Source organism: Odontesthes bonariensis, chromosome 13 (genome assembly GCF_027942865.1).
Source record: "Odontesthes bonariensis isolate fOdoBon6 chromosome 13, fOdoBon6.hap1, whole genome shotgun sequence".
Taxonomy (NCBI): domain Eukaryota; kingdom Metazoa; phylum Chordata; class Actinopteri; order Atheriniformes; family Atherinopsidae; genus Odontesthes; species Odontesthes bonariensis.
The window spans coordinates 15,106,261-15,125,843 of record NC_134518.1 but is presented as its reverse complement, the minus strand read 5'-3'; the positions used below and the strand labels follow the sequence as shown (position 1 = coordinate 15,125,843).

Genomic DNA, 19,583 nt, shown 5'->3' with positions numbered 1-19,583 from the left:
TCAGTGTTGTATATTGCAGGTAGATCTGGCCCAGCACTCCTCCACAGGGTTTAAATTATATTGACCATCAGGTGTTTTCTCATTGGGCTGGAACAAAAGCCTCAGAGCTCAGGCTCTCTCCAGCTCAAGAGTTGCTAGGCAACATGTTTCTCAAAACAGAATTTCTCTAAGCAAATTACTGATCCTCAAAGTACTCTTCTGAGTGCTCCTTGACCATTTTTGACTGCAGCTTCCAATTACATAGTTCCCTCCCAATTTTTCTAACCTTGAAATCCAAAAGTAACCAGAACTGCTGGACGGCACTAGTGCAGAGTTGGGAAGAACCATTCGTGTCCACACACACCTGCACACAAACAAATGCGGTTTGAGGCAGTTTTCCCATCTCAACAATTCAGAGAGATTTGGAAAGGGTGCTGGTGGGCTTTAGAGTGTTAGTAGGTCTTCTTTCATGTTCGATATTGTGCATAAATTATTCAGCCTCCCCCAGTGGCAGCGGTGGGGTGTCTGTGGGATGGATTGGCCTGTCTGAGGCAGAGGTTAGACCAGCACTTTTAATCATCAGCTGGACCAAATATAGCCCAACGGTCTGACTGCGTGGCCAGCACAGTAAAGAAGCGCCAGGTGGATGGGCGAATGAGGCTGGAAAGAACCACAGAGTGTGACAGACAGTGGAAGAAGAAAGAAAGGAGGGACGGATGAGAGGGGAGGGGAGACAAGCAGCTATTGCAGATCTAGTGGGAAAAATAAAATGGCAAGAAAGGATGACATGAAGAAAGACGGTGAAGATTGATAACAGACATGCAGAAGGAAAATGAAGGAGTACACAGTGGCGTAATTGAGCCGCCTCACTCTCGGTTTCACTTTGAAGAAATATTAAGATGATGAAAAAGTGAGACTGTATTGTGGTTGCATTGCAAATGAATTGTGTCAATACTAATTCTATTGATGTAGATTGTGTCTGGTTGAATCGATCCTAGAGGGGCTCACTGGGCATTTGGCAGGCAGAAGGCTCTCTTCAGCATGATTGGCTAATGGGAAGAGTCAGTCAACTGGCATGATGGGATTTTAGAGAAAATGTTGTCACCTTGGGTCCATTTTGTCTTCATCGAATTAGCCAAGGGAGCGATGGAATTATCTCATTAAAAAAAACAAAAAAAAAACATTCTGTACTGTGATGGAACGGGATGTTAACAGCATGATGCTGTTATGATACGAAACTTCAGCTTTGTAACAACGCCAGGAAATTCAAGGTGTTGTTTCTCCAACATGTTTAAATCTGTTGTCGCCCCCATAGCAAATTGAATAACTAATTGATTCTTCCTCTGAGTGTTGGATTTTTTTACACTTTTTACAATCAGCTAATAATGTTGTTTTCAAGAATAATTGGCAAGTTGCTGTCACCTTTTTTAACAGACATGGAAGGAAATTCCGGAAACCTTAATAATCCAATAATCACTGCACATCCATGGGTCTTTTATTTCTCCAGAACCATCTATTGTTGCCAGGAATCTATTCGAGTCTCCTTTCATGTCAATTGAGTACCTCGTTCATGCATTATTAAGTAAATTGATGGTGTTCTATAGGATATGTGTCTTTGTACGAGGGGAAAGTGCGTCTTTATGTCAGTATGTAATAAACTGTACTGTGGTGAAAAGGAAATTTGAAACAAGAAAAAAACTCCCCTTTTCTCTGATGTGAACTGTTACCAAGAAACGTACCTTAAAGACCTTCAGCTTTGATGTCACACTGCAAGAAGAATTAAGTTTGGGCTCTTTTGTACAGCAGCACTTTCCAAACGAGCCCTTTACAAACACGCACCTGCACATACACACATCGAGCACAGAGGCAAACACATTACACTCCCTTCGAACATAAATTGGGTGCTTGACCTTCCATCCACACCTTGTGTTTTTCCTCCCCCCCCCTCACCTCCTCCAGGATGTCCTTCTGATGGGTGAGGAGCTGGTGTCGGAGCCATACTACTGCCAGCTCGAGACTGAGACGTGCAGGCTGTTCTCAGAGCAGCTGGGTACATTCGCCCTGGTGGGAGAGTCCCTGCACATGGGCGCAGCCAAGCGCCTCAGACTCATGCTCTTCTCAGACGCATACTGCTCGACTCTGGAGTACAACATCAGGGTGTACTGCATGGACGACACACAGGACGTCTTCAAGGTAAGTTGTGGCAAATGTAGCAGTGCCTGTTACTTCCTCTGAAGCCTGAGTTTGCACCTACTTGCTATGTTTATGCATTTGACAGAAGCTTTTATCCAAAGCGACTTACAAATGAGAATATAACATTACAGCGAACATCAAAGCTAACAATAGAATAGAATAGAAAAACACTTTATTCATCCCCCAGAGGGGGAAATTCAAAATAGTCAAGTAGCTCAAAAAATGTTTAATATTTACAATGATTGTATATTAGAACAATAATAATAATAATAATAATACATGAATAAATAAATTTGAGAAAAACATGTCAGCAGTCACTGTCAAAACGCCTTATGGCTGTGGGGTCAAATATGTCAATAAGCTACATAGAAGGAAAACCACGAGTCAGGCTCTGTCAGAGGTGACAGTGTAGGAATAGAGTGCAAGCATAGAGGGACAAAGTGCAGCAGAGGGGGTAGGGAAGTACAGGGCTAGGATAGGATATGCTCTCTGAAGAGCTGGGTCTTCAAGAGTTTCTTGTAGATAGAAAGGGACGCCCCTGTTCTTTTAGCAGTCTACAGGTCATTCCACCATGAATGGTGGTGTCGGCACAGCTAGACGACAATTCCTTTGACGACCAGAGTGATCGAGTCGTGACGTAAGTCTTTGCGAGAGCATTCAAGTAGATGGGAGCTGTTCCATTTAGCACTTTGGTGGCTAACATCAGTGACTTGAATTTGATGCGGGCGACTAAGGGCAGCCAGTGGAGCTCAACGAACAGAGGGGTGACGTGTGCTCTTTTAGGCTGATTGAAGACAAGTAAACATCAGCCCAGTGATAGGTCGACAATTATATGTAATAGCATTCTTTGTCATATCAGACGTTTAGTGTGATCTGTACAGATACGTTGGAGTAAAACATGAGGATGGTAAAATGCCACAGTCCTGATTACACAATATGCAGGGGTGTGTGATAAGTGGAGTGCACATGTCTCCCTCGAGTGAAAAAATACATGTTTGTGTGTGTTTTCTTTGCATGCCTAGAGATGTTTCATTACTTTCATGCCATCAGAGGTTCTGCTTGGCTGCCATAAGCCAAGAAGTTTCCCATCACTTTGTTCAGCAGCATATTTCACTTCCCTTTTTTTCCCCTCCACATGGACGGAGTATAATCAGGCACTAATGCCTTGCTCCCTCCCCCGAGAACTGCCTCTGAGTAGCCTGTTAAGATTTCATTTGCATGGTTAATTAGTAAATTAAAAGGAGAGTCTGTCCCAATCTTTTCCCAGCAACCCTCAGTGCTCCCTCTTGTGCTCTCCACACCTCTCTGTCTCTCTTTAAAGCTGTTCCTCTTCCTCTGACACCACCCACAGCCACAAGTGCCACTTCCCACTGGAATCCACTTTAGCTGGCTGTAATGGCTGACCTCCTCACGCAATAGTGCACCTCCAGCACAATCTATGGATGGCTGTGGGACTTTTACATTCCAGGAGATGATGATGAAATGAAAGCCGTGCACAGGCTCTGAATGTTTAGTGGGGATAACAGAACCTATCTTTGTCTTTTTGTGGCTGAGTTCTGCTTCTTACAGCTATTGTATGAAATTGCTGGCTGGCACGTTCTAATACAGAAATAAACATTGAATGTTGCACACCTGCAGTGAAAACTGGATGATTTCCTAAACCTATATGTGCAGCAGTGTCCCTGTTGCTGTGACCTTGTGCCTCCTGTGTTGGATGCAGGTAGGGTTCCTGTGCACAAAAGCTAGCTCTTCTTCTACTGTTCTCCATCTCCCTTAGCCAGGAAAAGGACATCTGAGCTTGTTTATCTCTGTACTTGTGCTGCCATACGCTGCGCCTCCCTCGACACCCTCGAGTCCATTAGCTCCCCGTCTCTCACACAACCTGGTCCTGTGGTAAGCCACGGCTTCTCCAGGGCTTTGTAGTTTTTAGCGAGTGATTTAAAATGTGGCCGTCACTGTTTAGTAATCACGACTCCACGCTGCTCTTGGTACTATAATGGAGGGAGCAGTTCATTTAGCAAGTGCTTTCACTACTTTGAGTGGAGATTAAACTTCCCTGGAGAGGTTGGGCCTTAATCACTAATCACCATCTTCAAAATGCACCATTTATGATAAGACTTTCACTATGGCAGCTATTAGACTTAAGTGTAGTATATAACTGTGGTGTAGTAACAGGGGGTGGTTCAGTGGAGTGTCTGTGTTGATATACAGTAAACCTTCAACACGTGTGAAATTTATATCGGCTCATGCAGCCTGCACTGTTTGCACCTTGTGTTTGAGTCAAGAAGTCAAATTTCCATGATTTAAACAGGCTTTACATTTGATGGAGACAGGAAAAAAAGCTGTTCAGAAGCAGGGGAACTGCAGAAACCAGAGAGGGGGCTGAGCTTGTCTCTCTGCCGCTGGCTGTCAATCTCCTATGACAAGCTTCCATCAGAGAGAATGACAGACACACAAACACACACACACACACACACATGCATGCCTGCCGTGCTTGAGCATGCTGAACCATAGAATCTCTTATCTCCCTATTACAGCAGATTAGAACCAATGTTATTGTCTTTGATCCTAAGTGTACGGGAGCTCTGGGGAAACGGTGACATTTCCGTCTGATGCATGCCATATGTTAGTGGGGCTCTGTCGGGACCAATTAGGTTAATATTTAATGTGTGTCCCACTCTTGGTAAGCCCAGCCAAGGCTGGCACAGCAGCAGAGGAGACATAATCGCCATTTGGTAGCGCCCTCACTGTGCTCTTGGTTGTTCCCAGCAAGACCAGTGAGAGAGAATTACTGATGTTCTGCCATTTTACAACTAACTGAAACACCTGCAGTGAACCAAGCCTTCAACACCCATCACCAACATCTAATTAACTGGAAAGGTGGCAACAAAGGTGTCTTTTCTGAGTTGGAATATGTTTTGATAATGAAAAATATCTGTGTCTATTGATAACTAAGAGTTTTCACCCATACACCTACATGTCTGTGTTTTGGGAAGCAAGTGTTGTTGTGCAGTTTAAAAAGAACACATGTAGAATGATTTAAAAACCACCCACAATCTGTCAGATTAATCTTTTAGAGGGCGAAATACAAGTCAGTTTTTGTGTAGGAGGCTGTTTAGAGATCATAATAAGCTCATTATACAACAGAGTTTGTAATTAAATTCTGGATCTCTTTTTAACCATGTCATTGGCATGACCGTGGTCAGTCCACCTCTTTGGGACTCTGTATTATCTCCTGATGTTTTGGATGGATTTAAAAAATATGTCCTTTAAAACATACGAATGACTGTTAGTACACACTTAGTCCAGAACTTTATCAGCTAATTCCTTCAAAATTGTTAGTCCCATGAGCTCCAGCTTTTCTGACTTCAGCCGTTTCCTTCAAGGTAAAAGTGTGGTTACAAACATGTAACCCCCCCCCCCCCCCCCCCCACGAAGCAGCCATCATATGGATGTAGACTTTTCTTCCATCCTCTATCATTCTTAGGTATACAGATTAACATTTAACAGCCACAAACTTCCAAATCCACAGACATTGATAGTTTTCTTCTTTCTATCTCCGATGTTGTGTTTAAAACAGCAGATCAACTCCAATAGTCTTCATGGGGAGCAGGTCGTTTAGGCCATTGGCGTTTAGGCCGCAGTCGTTTAGGCCAACAGAGGAGTCGTTTAGGCCCCCCTGCAGTCGTTTAGGCCCCCCTGCAGTCGTTTAGGCCAACAGAGAAGTCGTTTAGGCCAGGCTACCTGAGCAGCTGAAATCTTTATTATTGTACATTCGTTATTATAAGATATAAGTCAGCTCTACTGGTCTGTCTGGGTAGCCTACATATCTATGGTAAATTATTTAATAACCAACTTTAGTGTGGAAACGTTTTTTTTATTTAATGAATGGTGATTTATAAATTCATAAAATTGTGGAAATAATCATCCGCATTGCCACATTCATTGGACAATAATGCTGTAATTATTTAGAAGCCCGTTAGATTTGCGCGGCTTGTGAGAATTAAAATAAATTACAGCATTATTATCCAATGAATGTGGCAATGCGGATGATTATTTCCACAATTTTATGAATTTATAAATCATCATTTTATTAAATAAAAAAAACGTTTCCACACTAAAGTTGGTTATTAAATAATTTACCATAGATATGTAGGCTACCCAGACAGACCAGTAGAGCTGACTTATATCTTATAATAACGAATGTACAATAATAAAGATTTCAGCTGCTCAGGTAGCCTGGCCTAAACGACTGCTCCCTGTTGCCTAAACGACTCCTCTTTCGGCCTAAATGACTGCAGGGGGGCCTAAACGCCAATGGCCTAAACGACCTGTATCCGTCTTCATGTAATGCAGCTCATACATTTGACTCTTTGTCAATGTTTCTGTATGTCTGTTTGTGTTTGATTGTAAAAATGTATGTCCCAGGGTTAAATGGGTGTTTAATTGAATGTCTTGCTGGTTAAGGCTGCGGCTACACGAAAACGTTTTTCACTGTAAACGATACTTTTTCTTATCGTTTCGCTGTCGCGGCCACACGGAGCCGGCGTTCCCACTACCCCAAAACGATAGTTTTTGAAAACGGGTTCCAGAGTGGGAAAGTTTGAAAACGGCCTCGTTTCGTTTCCATTGTTACAGCTAAAACGTTTTTGCGTCAGTCACACGTTGACGCTGTGAGCCAATTTTAACACTTCTCTATTGTCTCACAGCGTGGCGTGACACAGTGGCGTGTGTACTGCATCGTTTCATCGTTTTCGTCTGGACCTGAGTCTTTACAGCAGCGCGTTTCCGTGTGGTCGCAAGAATTTTCGTACCCGTTTTCAAAAAAAACCTCGTTTCGTTTTCGTGTAGCCGTAGCCTAAGTAACTCCTGCATTCTTTTGTACAGTGTTTGACCTCAAGAGATGATTCTTATTTGCCTTTAAAAAGGCTCATAAACTGTTTATGTGCTCTCACTTGAACATTTTCATGCTGTCTCTAAAGTAGTCAGTTACATTTTAGCACAAACATTTTGCTTTTCACATGTCGGAGAAGGGAAAGGCAGCATGTGCACAGTGCAACACAAACTGCTTCTCTGATCTCTCCATCAGAAAAGTTACAAGTAAGAAATTCAAGAGGAAAAAAAAAACAGAAGAGCACAGACTAGTAATTGGTGGCATTAAGTTAAACAAGACAGTCAGCTTTATCACCGAGCCCAACTGAGAAATTGTTTGCTATATTATATTTCTGTGTTCCTGTGTGCTGCGTTTCCTCCCATCCTGCTCTGTGATTTATCAGGCAGAATGTGCATCTTTTCCCTAGCAAACACAGTCCCCATTTATTACTGGGTAGACAAGTCCCTTCTATTTGTAGTTATTAATCAGAGTTGACTGTAGCGGGCACGGCCACTGGAGCTCAGACTGATAGACTCTCAGTCAGAGAGGAAAAGCCTGTCACATCCTGCTGACAAATACACAGATTTATTAAGCCCACATGGCCAGCCTACTCTCGATAAACAAATGCATTTGCCTGAAAAGAGCAGCACTGAAAATGGATCGTTCCAATGAATGCACATTTTTAAACACGAGGGCTCGACATTGGTAATAGTGGAGGGGTGAGTACAAGTTTATGAGGAGCCTCTATGTTTCAGACAGCATGTAGCTTGACTAATTACTGATCAAACGCTGCTCATAATCCTCATCAGAGCTAGTTAAGCTCATCAGTTTATTTTACACAAAGCCAGTACAACAGAAGACCTCAAGTAAGAACCTGATCTCGCTGTGAGGAAAAAGGCTGCTGCTTTATAGCTGTCCAGCTCTAAATATTACAGGCCTCTGCTAATACTTTGATTTGTTTAGCTTGCGTTGCTTTTCTGATGGCAGGTTGTTTTTGTTGCGAGAGCGAGCTTGGTGCAGCCGCTAACCTCTTTCTGTCAGCACCAGCCTGAGGAGATTAGCTGTACGAGTGCGTCTTGTTTCCCAGTGGAGCCGGCCCCAGTCCATCACATTCCCAACTCTGGTCCATGCCAAGAGGATGAGGGGATGGGTGAGGAGAGGGGAGGAAAGGGTGTTGAAGTCATAGAAAACTGTGGCTATGATTGCAGTAATCCTGTTATCTCTCCTGCTAAAGCTGGGCACTTTGGTGACCTGGAGACACAAATGTTAAGCTGCCTCTGTCTCTCTTCTTTCCTCCTCCTGCTCTTTTCACTCATCCCAGCTCCATCCCGCTCTCTTTAGCCAGTTTCATCGAATGTCAGGGGGTGGTCTTGGCTCTGTCGGACTCTTAATTCAGTCTTCACACACACGCACCGCAGGCTATCTTGAATTCCGTCAGAACAAAAGGGCTTTTTCTCCAGCTGTACTTGAACTTCTCGACCATCTCATGCTTTTCAGTATCTCCACAGCTGTGCAGGTGCCTTAAGAGAATCAGCTTTTTATTTTTACTGAATGGACAGAAAAAAAGTAGCTCTGAGATGATTAATATGTTGTTTGATAAACTAATTCAAAAGCTTGCATTGTTTCCCCCCAGAAAGCCTAAATAACATGGTCAAATTTAGCTTCTAATCTATTAGCTCATTCATGCTGTCATTTGTTAACAGGATAATGGGGCGTAAAGAGGGCCATTATTCTCTCAGTCTAGAACATATGCCGAAATCCTGTACAGACACACTCCTAACACACGCTCACAGTCACTCGACACACATAAACAACAGCAAACGACACAGTGTCATTTTTAAAGGGCATATTCACGCTTAAAAGGAGCAAGTGCTTTATCCCATGTCGTGTTTCTCTCCTCTATAAGCTTGGTGTCATTGTCGGGTAGCAGGAGTACCGTGTCCCAGACCCTGTTTGATTGTAATCCTGGCGTGTCAGCCTTGAACCTGACAAACTGCTGGATAGGCCACTTAGTATTCATGGTAGCAGCTAGATGTTGATAATAAGATAATTGGCATTCTGAACTCTTTCTCTTCCAAGCAGACCTATAGATCTGTGTCTGTAGGTCAGAGACCTGATCAAAGTCCACCAGCCAATTTGCAATGCTAATCGCCTCCAACAAATAATTGTGCTTAAGAACTGTTTAAATGAACCTCTTTGGAAGCCTACATTATGTGCCTTTTGTATCTGTAAGAGGCATAATAGCAGGGGGCTTTTCTGTGGAGAATGCACTGCCCTCTGTTATTAACTCATTAGACCTCGGTGCTTTGATTCACAGCCGCTGTCCGACCTTCCCTCTCTGAGAAAGTGGGCTAGGTTACATCACAAGTCTCTAGTGTGGCAGTACAGTATGCACTACATTCCAGTTAGCCTTATCCGATCTTTTGATTTTTTTTTTTTTGCATTTTTAATGTGAATTTGGCATTTAGGTGGAAAACATAACACAATGTTAACTCAAGGATTTAAGGTGGATAATCACAAAAGGTGTAATATTCATGTTAACAGGAAGTCTGGCATTAAGCAAATGTGGAAATTGGCAATGTGCTGAGGGACCGGGAAAATTCAGTTTCCGAGCTGATCCAAGGATCATTCAGTCTAGGAAGGAAGTACATCAAATAACGCAGGTTGAGATTCCAAATGATAATTAACAGCTTTCTTCTCATTATAATGGGACACAGTTCAGCCCATTCCTGGGAAAAATTGAATCAGTATTGTGCACATAGAAATTACAGCCATTCTCCTCCTTAATTAGATGTCTTTACTAAAATCATGCCTTGGACAGCCACGCTGGCATGCAGCCCTCAACAAATGGCCACTATCTATACGCATGTCTCCCTTTTGGTGCTGTTGTCTTTAAGATGTCTCCTGGTCACCGTGCCAAATTCTGGCTGCCTGCTTTTCCTTCTGCTCCCCTCTTGTTTCCCCTTCAGAAAGATTACAATAACATATCTTATTTCTGAGGTCTTTTCACACTACTAATTTCAAAGGTCTGTTTTCTCTGTTGTAATATGCTCGTCTGTTTGGAGTGTGTGGTGGCACTTGTGAGAGTTATCCAAAGAGCTGGATTTCTAAGGACTTGTGCAGCATCCAGGTCAAGGCAAATTGATAAATCATAGGAAAATGTGGCAGATATTATCATCTCATTCCAGATGGTCATTTGGATGGCAACAAATGGTCTGCTGAGCAAGTCCCACAGAGATTAAAATATTAAGCATGCATTTACAAATCTCTCCTGGCACAAAAACAAAAATGAAATTAAGGAGTTTCGCCATGCGAGAACAATGAGCAGTTGACTAATGGCTCGTTCAGTTACTTCATCACAGCCCAGGTAGCCAGTCAGCTGGGATGGCTGCTGCATTTGTATTCAGATGCAGTTGCTGGAAGCTGCACACTCTGAGGCAGGGGACCAGCCTTGTGGGGACATAAAAGCTCTGTGGAGACAGGCCGGTCCAGTCCTTTGCAGCTGCATACAGGGAAGCTATATACTGGATCGTAAGATGTACTGCACCCCTGCCTCATGCTCAGTGTGTCAGTGTTTGTGTGAACAAGAAAGTCTTTGTGTGTGTGTGTGTGTGTGCGCGCGTTTGCCTGTTTGAGTCCAAATTTTTGATGTTCCCGCCGCTGCTCACGTCTGTATGGACTTTATATTTCTGTTTGTGTGTGAATAGACATTCTTGTTCCCCGTTCTACAGTTTTGTATTCGAGTAATGCCCGACTCGGTGTGTGAACAGCTTACAGTTATAGATCGTTTTGCAACTTTTTACTTACTTCTATGACTGTGATAGTAAATGTGCTTCTTTCTCCCTCTCCGCAGGAGGTGATGCAGATGGAGCGGCAGCTCGGCGGCCGGCTGATTGACGAGCCTCACGTTCTGCTTTTCAAAGACAGCTACCACAACCTGCGCCTGTCCATCCATGACATGCCCCAGGCGCACTGGAGGAGCAAGCTCCTCGCTGGCTACCAGGTGTGTTGGCTGGCCCTGGGGGGCTTCAGGTGCAAGGAGTCACACCAGATCAGAGCAGGAGCACAGACATGTAATACAAGTGCCTGGCTGTATCTGTCAAATTAGTGTTTCAGCAGTTATTGGACCTTCTATTATGTATGTTTGAATTCTCACTTTGAAATCCATCTCGTCACAAGTTATTTTAAATTGGCCATCCTGTGAAATTAAAGAACTGAGTACATGCGTAATCATTTAAGAGTTATTAAGGTTTAACTTGTCATTGTGAATGAGAGTTCATGGTTTACTAGGCTGTCTGGAAAGTTTTGTTATTTTTTGTCAGCCCTCCATGGTCACTTTAAAGATTAGTACCGTAAATTCCGGACTATAGAGCGCACCTGAATATAAGCCGCACCCTCTCATTTTAAAAAGAAAATCCATTTTGTACTTGTATAGGCCGCACCGGATTATAAGCCGCAGGTGGCCACATAGTAATATGAGATATTTACACAGAAAGACGTTACACGTGTGGATTTTTAAACTTTTAATTAACTGCATATGGTAACAGAAACATTTTTTTTCCTAACCGTGCCTGTAACATGGCTGGTTTTAACTTAAATACCTATCGGTAACGGAAAAATATGTGGCATAAATGCTTTTTTTTCCCCCGAACAGTGCCAGTAACACGGATAGTTTAAAAAAAAAAAAAAAAGTAGCCTACCAGGAAAAGTCATTTATCGCCTTCAATTTAAAAGCTGCATCATGCGCATTTCTTCGTTTGTTTTCCATGTTGAGGGTGAGTACAAATGACCAATTTACAATAATTTAGTAGTGTAAGTGTTTGATTTATCGTACAATTTCATTGGACCACTGTGAACTATTGCTTAATTGTATTGGTCTAATGTTACGGTGCAAAATGTTTTTGGCGGCATGAAAACAAAAGAAAAAGAGCATATATTAGCCGCACCGTATTATAAGCCGCGGTGCTCAAAGCCTGGGAAAAAGTAGCGGCTTATAGTCCGGAATTTACGGTACTAAGAAGCATTTGCCTCACAAGTTTTAAGTCAAAGGAACCTTTTCGGTTGCATGTGCATAGACCGTTTTTTAAGTGTGTGCTTGGAGCTGGGTTGTGTATGCTCACCCAAAGGTACAAGCTGATTGATTATATTAGCTGGTGCTCTCTCAGAAGGAGCTCAGTTGAAATATAGAGCACTATGTGAACATCTGGAACTTTGCAAACTGAATTTTGGAACTTCTCTACCTCTATCCCACTCCCCATATGTGCTCGGTCAAAAGGCACTGCAGCCCAGTGATGGTAACACAAGGGCTATTCAAAGAGAACTAGGAAATGTTCTGGCTGTAACTATGTAAGCATTGAGCACCAGGTCCCCAAAGAGAGCACACAGGCTGTGCCAAGTAAGCAGCAACAGCAACAATGCACCCAGAGCACAAGCTTATTTCTCTGGACTGTGCCTGTTCATTTGGAAGTGTTGTTCCCCTCTCAGTAGTGCAGTCAAAAAGGCCTTTAGTCTCCCTGGAGCCCCTTGAAGACATTTGTGCATTTCAGCCGGCTCGTTCCGTATCAGGTCTGCCTGGGTAACAGTGCCCCCCTTTGGTTAGCAGTGTGCGCTGCAGCCCCTCTTCACCTCTCAATCTGAGCTCTTGTTAGCAGTTGAACTCGGAGTGAAGTGGGGGGTTTGTGAGCCCTTTTATTGCTGCATTACCTCTGTGCTTATCTTGGCTGTTCAAATAAGTCGTAAATACACAGCAGCAGAGACAAAGACGTTGTTATTGTCAGTATTGAGGTAATTCTACTCCACAGTTTTAAAGAAAAACAAAACACTCCACGGTAGCTGTATCTACTCATGGCTGTTATGCATACAGGTGTTTGTTCTTTGTTCACATTCAGAGTAATGGTGTGATGTTTCAGCATCATTTTCAGCTCTGCCTAGAAATGGTTCATAAATGCAGAAAAATAATTGAATTAAAAATGTAAAACAGATATGCTATGTAATCTCTTCTTTGTTATCTTTTGTAATATACTCTTTTAACTCTCGTTAGAGATTATATTTCTCAGTAACAGAACATTTATTTCATTTTACTTACTTGAATGATGTCAGTCTGCTCCCTCAGATTTACTTAGCCATTTTCACCTGACGATGGCAGCTTATGTCGGTGTGATTAATGATAATCTCTGAGCTCCAGGCAGGTGGTCCTGTTATGATGTGTTTCAGACACGCGGCTCTGACTGTGCTTCTGCGATGTTTCTTCCACAGGAGATCCCGTTCTACCACATCTGGAACGGTTCCCAGCGGTACCTGCACTGCACGTTCACTTTGGAGCGGCTCAGCCTCAGCACCTGTGAGCTCACCTGCCAGCTGTGCGTGTGGCAGGTGGAGGGGGAGGGACAGAGCTTTGGCCTCGACTTTAACATTGCCAAGGTAACACTCCGAATAATCACTCACTTAGAACAACAAGCAAGTGATATATGCTGTTCAGCCTTTTGATCATTCATAAAAGAGTTTCTTTTATTGGAGACTGAGAACAAAAACAATGCTTTATTGGTGCTTCCTCCAGGACACTCGGGCGGTGGACGCTGAGTTTCTGTTAATGGACAGTAGCGCGACAGCTCTGGCGGGGCCCAGCGCCTTTCAGATCCCGTACCTCATCAGGCAGAAGATCTGCAGCAGCCTGGATGCCCCTTGTCCCAATGGAGCTGACTGGAGAATGCTAGCACAAAGACTAAAGCTTGAGAGGTAAATACAGACTTTACAAGAACTTGATGCCTCATCTGATTGCAGATTTGATCATCACCGGAGTGTGTTGGAAAAGGCAGCTTAGATACTAAAGCTCTGAATAGCCCCAATTGTCCAAACTCTTAGTAAGAGGAGGCTGCAGCAGTCGATGTGCACTCCTTGAAAACAGAACATGCAATCACACAGTGTTTAGTTACTGGGATTTCATATTTACATGTTTTCCTCTACATTTGTAAAACCCTTCGCTATCAATTAGTGTGAAGTGTTTCACCAAATTCGAGTATGTGTCCCTAAGGTAAACAAAGTAAAGCCTAAGAGAACTAATCCTCTTTTTACTGGGCTAACATTATGGGATTAATGTGGACTTGATGGATACAGCTATCATTTCTGCAAGAAAATATGACCCCCGTCTTCGTTTTTCCTCACAAACAGGTAAGCAGCTTAGAGTCTGCAGCTAAACTGCAACCTGCTACGTCCTGCTTAACAGCTGTAATTGGAAAGGCTGCAAGCTAGCTGCCCATCAGCGGCGAAAAAAGATGGAATAGGTTTGGATCAGTGCCAACCTCAGACCAATTGGTTCTCTCAGTCACTGTACTTTATCACCGGAGTACCTGAAACAAAGTGGAGCCAGGCATTGATCCCTTATCCTCCAATTTAATTTCTACCTTGTAATGAAATCGAATAGTAACACATAATTTGTCCAATCAACTTTATTTATGCCAATTAATTACAAATTGAATTGATGCACTACAGGATTAATTAGCAATGTTTTGCTCAACATAATCAATTCTCATTTAGACCTTAGGAAGGAACAACTTCTCTGTTGTTAGGTCTGTTCTGAACAACATGTTTTCCTGGAAAGGCGGCAGCTCCTTGGCATTCAGTCATGCTGTATTTCTGTGTTTGCTTCTGACTGCGTTAAAGCGTTGAGACCTAGCGGAACGAGACCAATCAATAAAACTTAAAATGCCAAGAACCTCTTATTTGAACTTTTTCCCCAAGACTGTGCAAACAACTGTGTTTGAGCCTTACAAGATAAGCTGGTGTCTCACACAGCGAGGTGAATAACGTGGCTGGCATGTCAGATGCCGGGCTAAATCCGCCCCCCTTTTTTTTCCAATTTGAATTATGGCACGGGAGGTTTATTTTCAGACATTTTTTTGACCATCACTTGTCGTTGTTGTTCTTTCCCGCTGAGAGAGAGCTGTTTGTGCTATAAAATCCAACTGCCTCAAAATGGCAGAGTGACAGTGCGTTCTCAGTGCTGCGTGTACTGCCAAAGCAGTCACATGTTTATAGGCATCACAGAATGCTCCAGTAGGCAAACAGACAATACGAGGAAATAACCGACTCTCAGACCTTTCTTCAGGTGTGCTCCCTTCCCTTCAAGACACTCACACAGCACAGTCTCTCTTTGTGCCAAAGGTTTACGCTGTTCTGTTTTTTAATGCCATGTGTGCTCTACAGAGCATTTGAGGCCCTAGACATTTGAAGAACAGAAAAAGGCCATTAAATCAAACATGCATCTTCAGGTACTGTGGGGATCAGCTCCCACTCAACATCAAATATACAGCCGGCTGGGGCCACTGCTTTGTTGTCATTGATTGGGTTTGATCGTGAAGGTGGTGCTCCTAAAATGGAAAAGGTCACATCCGGCCTAACTGTGAAAGTCCATATAGGATTTACTATATGGGATTTAGGGCCAATTTCAACATCAAATAAAGAGGAATGAGGGTTATGGAGTTGAGCTTCAAATGAAAATTGCAAGCCATTTTGTATTTGATGGCAGCTTCAAGAGCTAGACCGTGTTGTTATAACTTTTATCATTTTTTTACTTTAACACAGCAAATCGGGGTGTAGCCATATAACACACCATAAAGCCCAACTGTGACAGAGTTACTAGAAGCAGCAGCACAATAAAAAGAGCAACTGAAAAGCTTTTCCTGAGACTCTTCTGCCAGAGAGAGAATGAGAGATGGTCCTGTCTGTGTGCACGTCACCTGATCCCTCATTATCCTCGCTCTCTAATCTTTGCATTGTCCTCTCTCCTTCACTCCGTAGACACATGAGTTTCTTTGCATCCAAAGCGAGCCCAACCTCTGTGATCCTGGACCTGTGGGAGGCGCAACATTTCCACACCGGCAACATCAACCAGCTGGCCACGGTCATGGCTGACATTGGCAAACAGGAAGCCATGATATTCCTGGTCTCAGATGGCGAGTGCTAACCCAGAAAAAGGGGAGAGACTGGTGCAGAGAAGAAGTTCACAACACAATAAGCATCTTAACAACAGCAGCAGCAGGAATTGAAACACAGAGCTATCCCAATGTCTCGCTTCTTCACTTTAAAAGATGGTTTATAACGGATTGAGTTTCTTTATCCCATCAGAGCTAAAATCTTTGACAGACCTAATTTGGAAGAGTTTAAGTGTGTGTGTGTGTGTGCGTGTGGAAAGATAAGTCTTAATTTCCCATCAAAGATTTGAAGATGAATTAGTCCACACCTGCTTTGCTGTCAACACAACATCAAACTAACCTCGCACCTTTTGTTCGGCAGACCACTCACGGTCATGTAGGAGCTATATGCAAATGTCCCACGGACTGAAGGAAAACTACACGTCCATTTTGCAAATTCATCAAATCGTTTTTGTAATTGAATTTAAAAAAAAAAATCTGAATTACACGTAAGAAATGAAACTAAAGGTGCCAGTCATAGAAAAGGCATCGTGCTGTATGCAATTGACGGGTTGTTAACATGACATTATCGCAAGACGCATTCTCATCAACCCAGCGACGGGTTTGTCATACGTGTAAATGATCCGTTAAACACACAGACGGCTTGTAGCACATCCTGTACCTGCGTGCAGGTTTCAAACAGATTGTATGCGAGATCCCCAGAAAGCAGTCTCGTCTGGCTTGTGTGTGCTTTTTAGTCCAGCCGGTATCACTACTGTGAATGTAACATCTTGACATCTTGATTCAGTGAGACGCTTCGCAGCTTTTCCTGCTTCTGAATCAATATATGTGAGGTTTGGGCTCTCTGAACCTTTCTTTTCTGAAGAGAAGAGGGAGTAATACTGTTCTTTCACTAAAATCATATTTCAGAGGCCATTTCTATTTCAAGACCCTGATTTTGATCCATCAGCTTTATTTCACACGTTACAGTATATTAGCCCAGTCTTTCGTTGTGGTGTTTTTCTGTTTCAGATTTCACAGCTAATTAAGGAGCCATAGCCCCGCAAGGCTCTCCAGCCACAAATGTGTGAGCTCTGAATGTCGTCAGAACTCATTTCTAGAATGACATTTTCCCCTTGATTACATTAATTCTGCAGCATAGGAACGTGGCCAAAGGGGTTATTATAACATATGAATAATGTAAAGCACTTTGCCACAGAAAATCTGACGACAAATTTGTCAAAATCTTCACAAGATTAGTCATGTTGAAACAGTAATTGTGCAGCTTTGTTTATATTATTCATAAAGCGGCGTTGGTGGGAATTCAATATTTGCTGTGTGGCAAACAGTATTTCCACATCAGAGAGAGGCCCGCATCTCAGATTAAAACTGAAAGTGGCTTATTGATGTTGTCGCTCCTCTGCAACTGAAAAGGGTTTTTTGTTCTTTTTCTCACCAAGATGACAAATGTTATCCAGCTAATTCAAGCAAGGATCCATAAACTGCAAGCACACACTTGGTCATTAGATTTCTCTGCATTACATTATGGAACACAGTACTTTCTTAGTAATGGATCCATCTTACCGAGCAACATAAATACGGTTCAAGTCCACAGGTTTGGCAAAGTACTTCGAAAAGGTGTGAGCAATCCCAAACTAGCCATAGTTCTGTCTGCCTCAGGGTTGCATGAGAAGAAGAAAGCCCCTTCCATCGAATTAGCTCTCATTTAAACATCTGGGAAAGCCATTCCTACCATTTAGTGATTCCAACCTTTAAGATTAAGTGGAGCCTCATTTATGATTGTCAGATATTTGGAATGTACGTTCAGTTTTTCTTATAGTGGGGGGAAATGCCTGTGTTGTTTGTTTTCCTTCTTTCTTTCTTTCAGAGTTTGAAAGTTTTTTGGGGTTTTTTTTTATGTGGCATCTCAGAACTTGACTCATCAAGCTTATTCCTCCTATCCTATTAGATATGCCTCCCCTTTATGAACCCTGACATAACTGTTTCTATTTTATATAGAGATGCCATGAGAGGATTTGTTACCACTTGGATTATTCCCTTATCAAATGAAATTATGATTCCCCGAATCATCGCCACATGTAATATGTAAATACTTTTTCTATACCAGCCATGTGCTGTCACTTTGCATATTGTAAATCAGCAGAATTGGTAACCAAAGTTTTATGAGCATTATTTGAGTCCACTACATCCTCTTATTGTACCCATTAAAACTTTGTTTCAGCACTGTTTCTAACTTGCCGCTAGCATAGAATGAGTCGGAGTTAATGTTTCGTCTAAACAGCGGGCAAAAAGCCCAAATCATTAGTGTTTCTCCTTTTCTTTGCCTTTCGTCCTTTCGCAAGTTCATGTGGTTTGTTTGAGCAGTAATATGGGTCAGTTTATTTTCTCACTTTGTAAACAAATGTAAATTATATTTTAATATGAAGCCAAAAAAAGACACTTAACTGGCGCAGCATTTGTCAAGTCTAAACCGTGACGTGTTTGCCTATATACTGTTCTTTGGCGATCTAGCAGTGATTTGCAGTGTTAAGGGTTTAGAGGCTGTGTCACTGGACGTTTTCTCTACACATTTTGTTTGTCCTTAAGCTGCGTGCATCTGCCGGATTATTTCTAGAACTCGAAGCATTTAAATGCAAAGGTAGAAGCAGTCACTAATGCTTAGTGAATCACTACTCTGGGACTGTGTGAAGGCTAATCAGAGGAGGAGGACATCAGTTCTTGGACACTGACAAGCCAGTGTTGACACAGCATGTTTAGATGAGCCATGGCAGTTGTACAGTCAGACTGTATGTGAAATTTTATCACCCTTGTCATTGTCTTGGATGTGTTGCCTAAGCACATTTCAGTAATGTAATTCACCAGCCGCCAAGATGTTCAGCATCTATCTTCACGTCCAACAGATTTGCAGTTTCTGTGGGTGTGCGACGAACACGTTTCAAATCTGGGCCTGATGGTTCCGTTTCGACTCGTGTCAGTAACACACATGCTTTGTTCAAAGTTTATACTGTAGGTTCCCCCCTACAGGGGAGAGAAAAAAAAAAAAGAAAAAAAAATTGCATCTCAGCACTGTACTCTTCGTCACTCATTTCTATTCAGTGTCGAGGACGTGCGCTTTTGTGCGAATGTGCGTGAGTAAAACTGGATGTGTGCGTACCTCCTTGTCACGAACTGAACTGTTTTCTTTTTGAACTAAGAACAATAGACTTCTGTACTTGTGAATGGTTTTCTATTTAGTTCCTTGGTTCAATGTTCCTTGCCTTTCTGCAAGTCAAAAATGCTGTATTTATTACATGCCACAGCGCTTATGCAATTGTATAATCCTTTTATTGTTTTTTTTTTTTTTTTTTAAACCTTTTGTGTTCCTTATTGTCAGTGTAAATTGTTGTCAAAACTTTTGTGGCAATGGAAAAGCTTCTGCTGAGGGAGATTTTCCATACTTTTTGGACAATGATATGGATTTGTGGGTAGAATTTTGGAAATTCGTTTCTAAGTGCTTTCAAGTATTTACTTGGCCTTATGTATATATATCTATCTATGACATTTCAGAAAGGTATGTATAGTAATTCAATCCAAAATTGTTGTAAATAAATTATATATTGTTAAATCAA

At 42.4% G+C, this 19,583-nt stretch overlaps 1 protein-coding gene across 6 annotated transcripts in view; it reads left to right on the top strand.

The window, feature by feature from the left end:
- The window catches only part of unc5a (unc-5 netrin receptor A), a 260,234-nt gene extending 240,651 nt beyond the window's left edge, over positions 1-19,583 (top strand). For all 6 annotated transcript variants that reach the window (XM_075481123.1, XM_075481119.1, XM_075481124.1 and 3 more), the window contains 5 exons: positions 1,939-2,172; positions 10,899-11,048; positions 13,301-13,465; positions 13,602-13,780; positions 15,842-19,583. In XM_075481123.1, the coding sequence (XP_075337238.1) occupies positions 1,939-2,172; positions 10,899-11,048; positions 13,301-13,465; positions 13,602-13,780; positions 15,842-16,007 (894 nt within the window). In that variant the 3' untranslated portion in view covers positions 16,008-19,583. The remainder of the gene's footprint in view (positions 1-1,938; positions 2,173-10,898; positions 11,049-13,300; positions 13,466-13,601; positions 13,781-15,841) is intronic.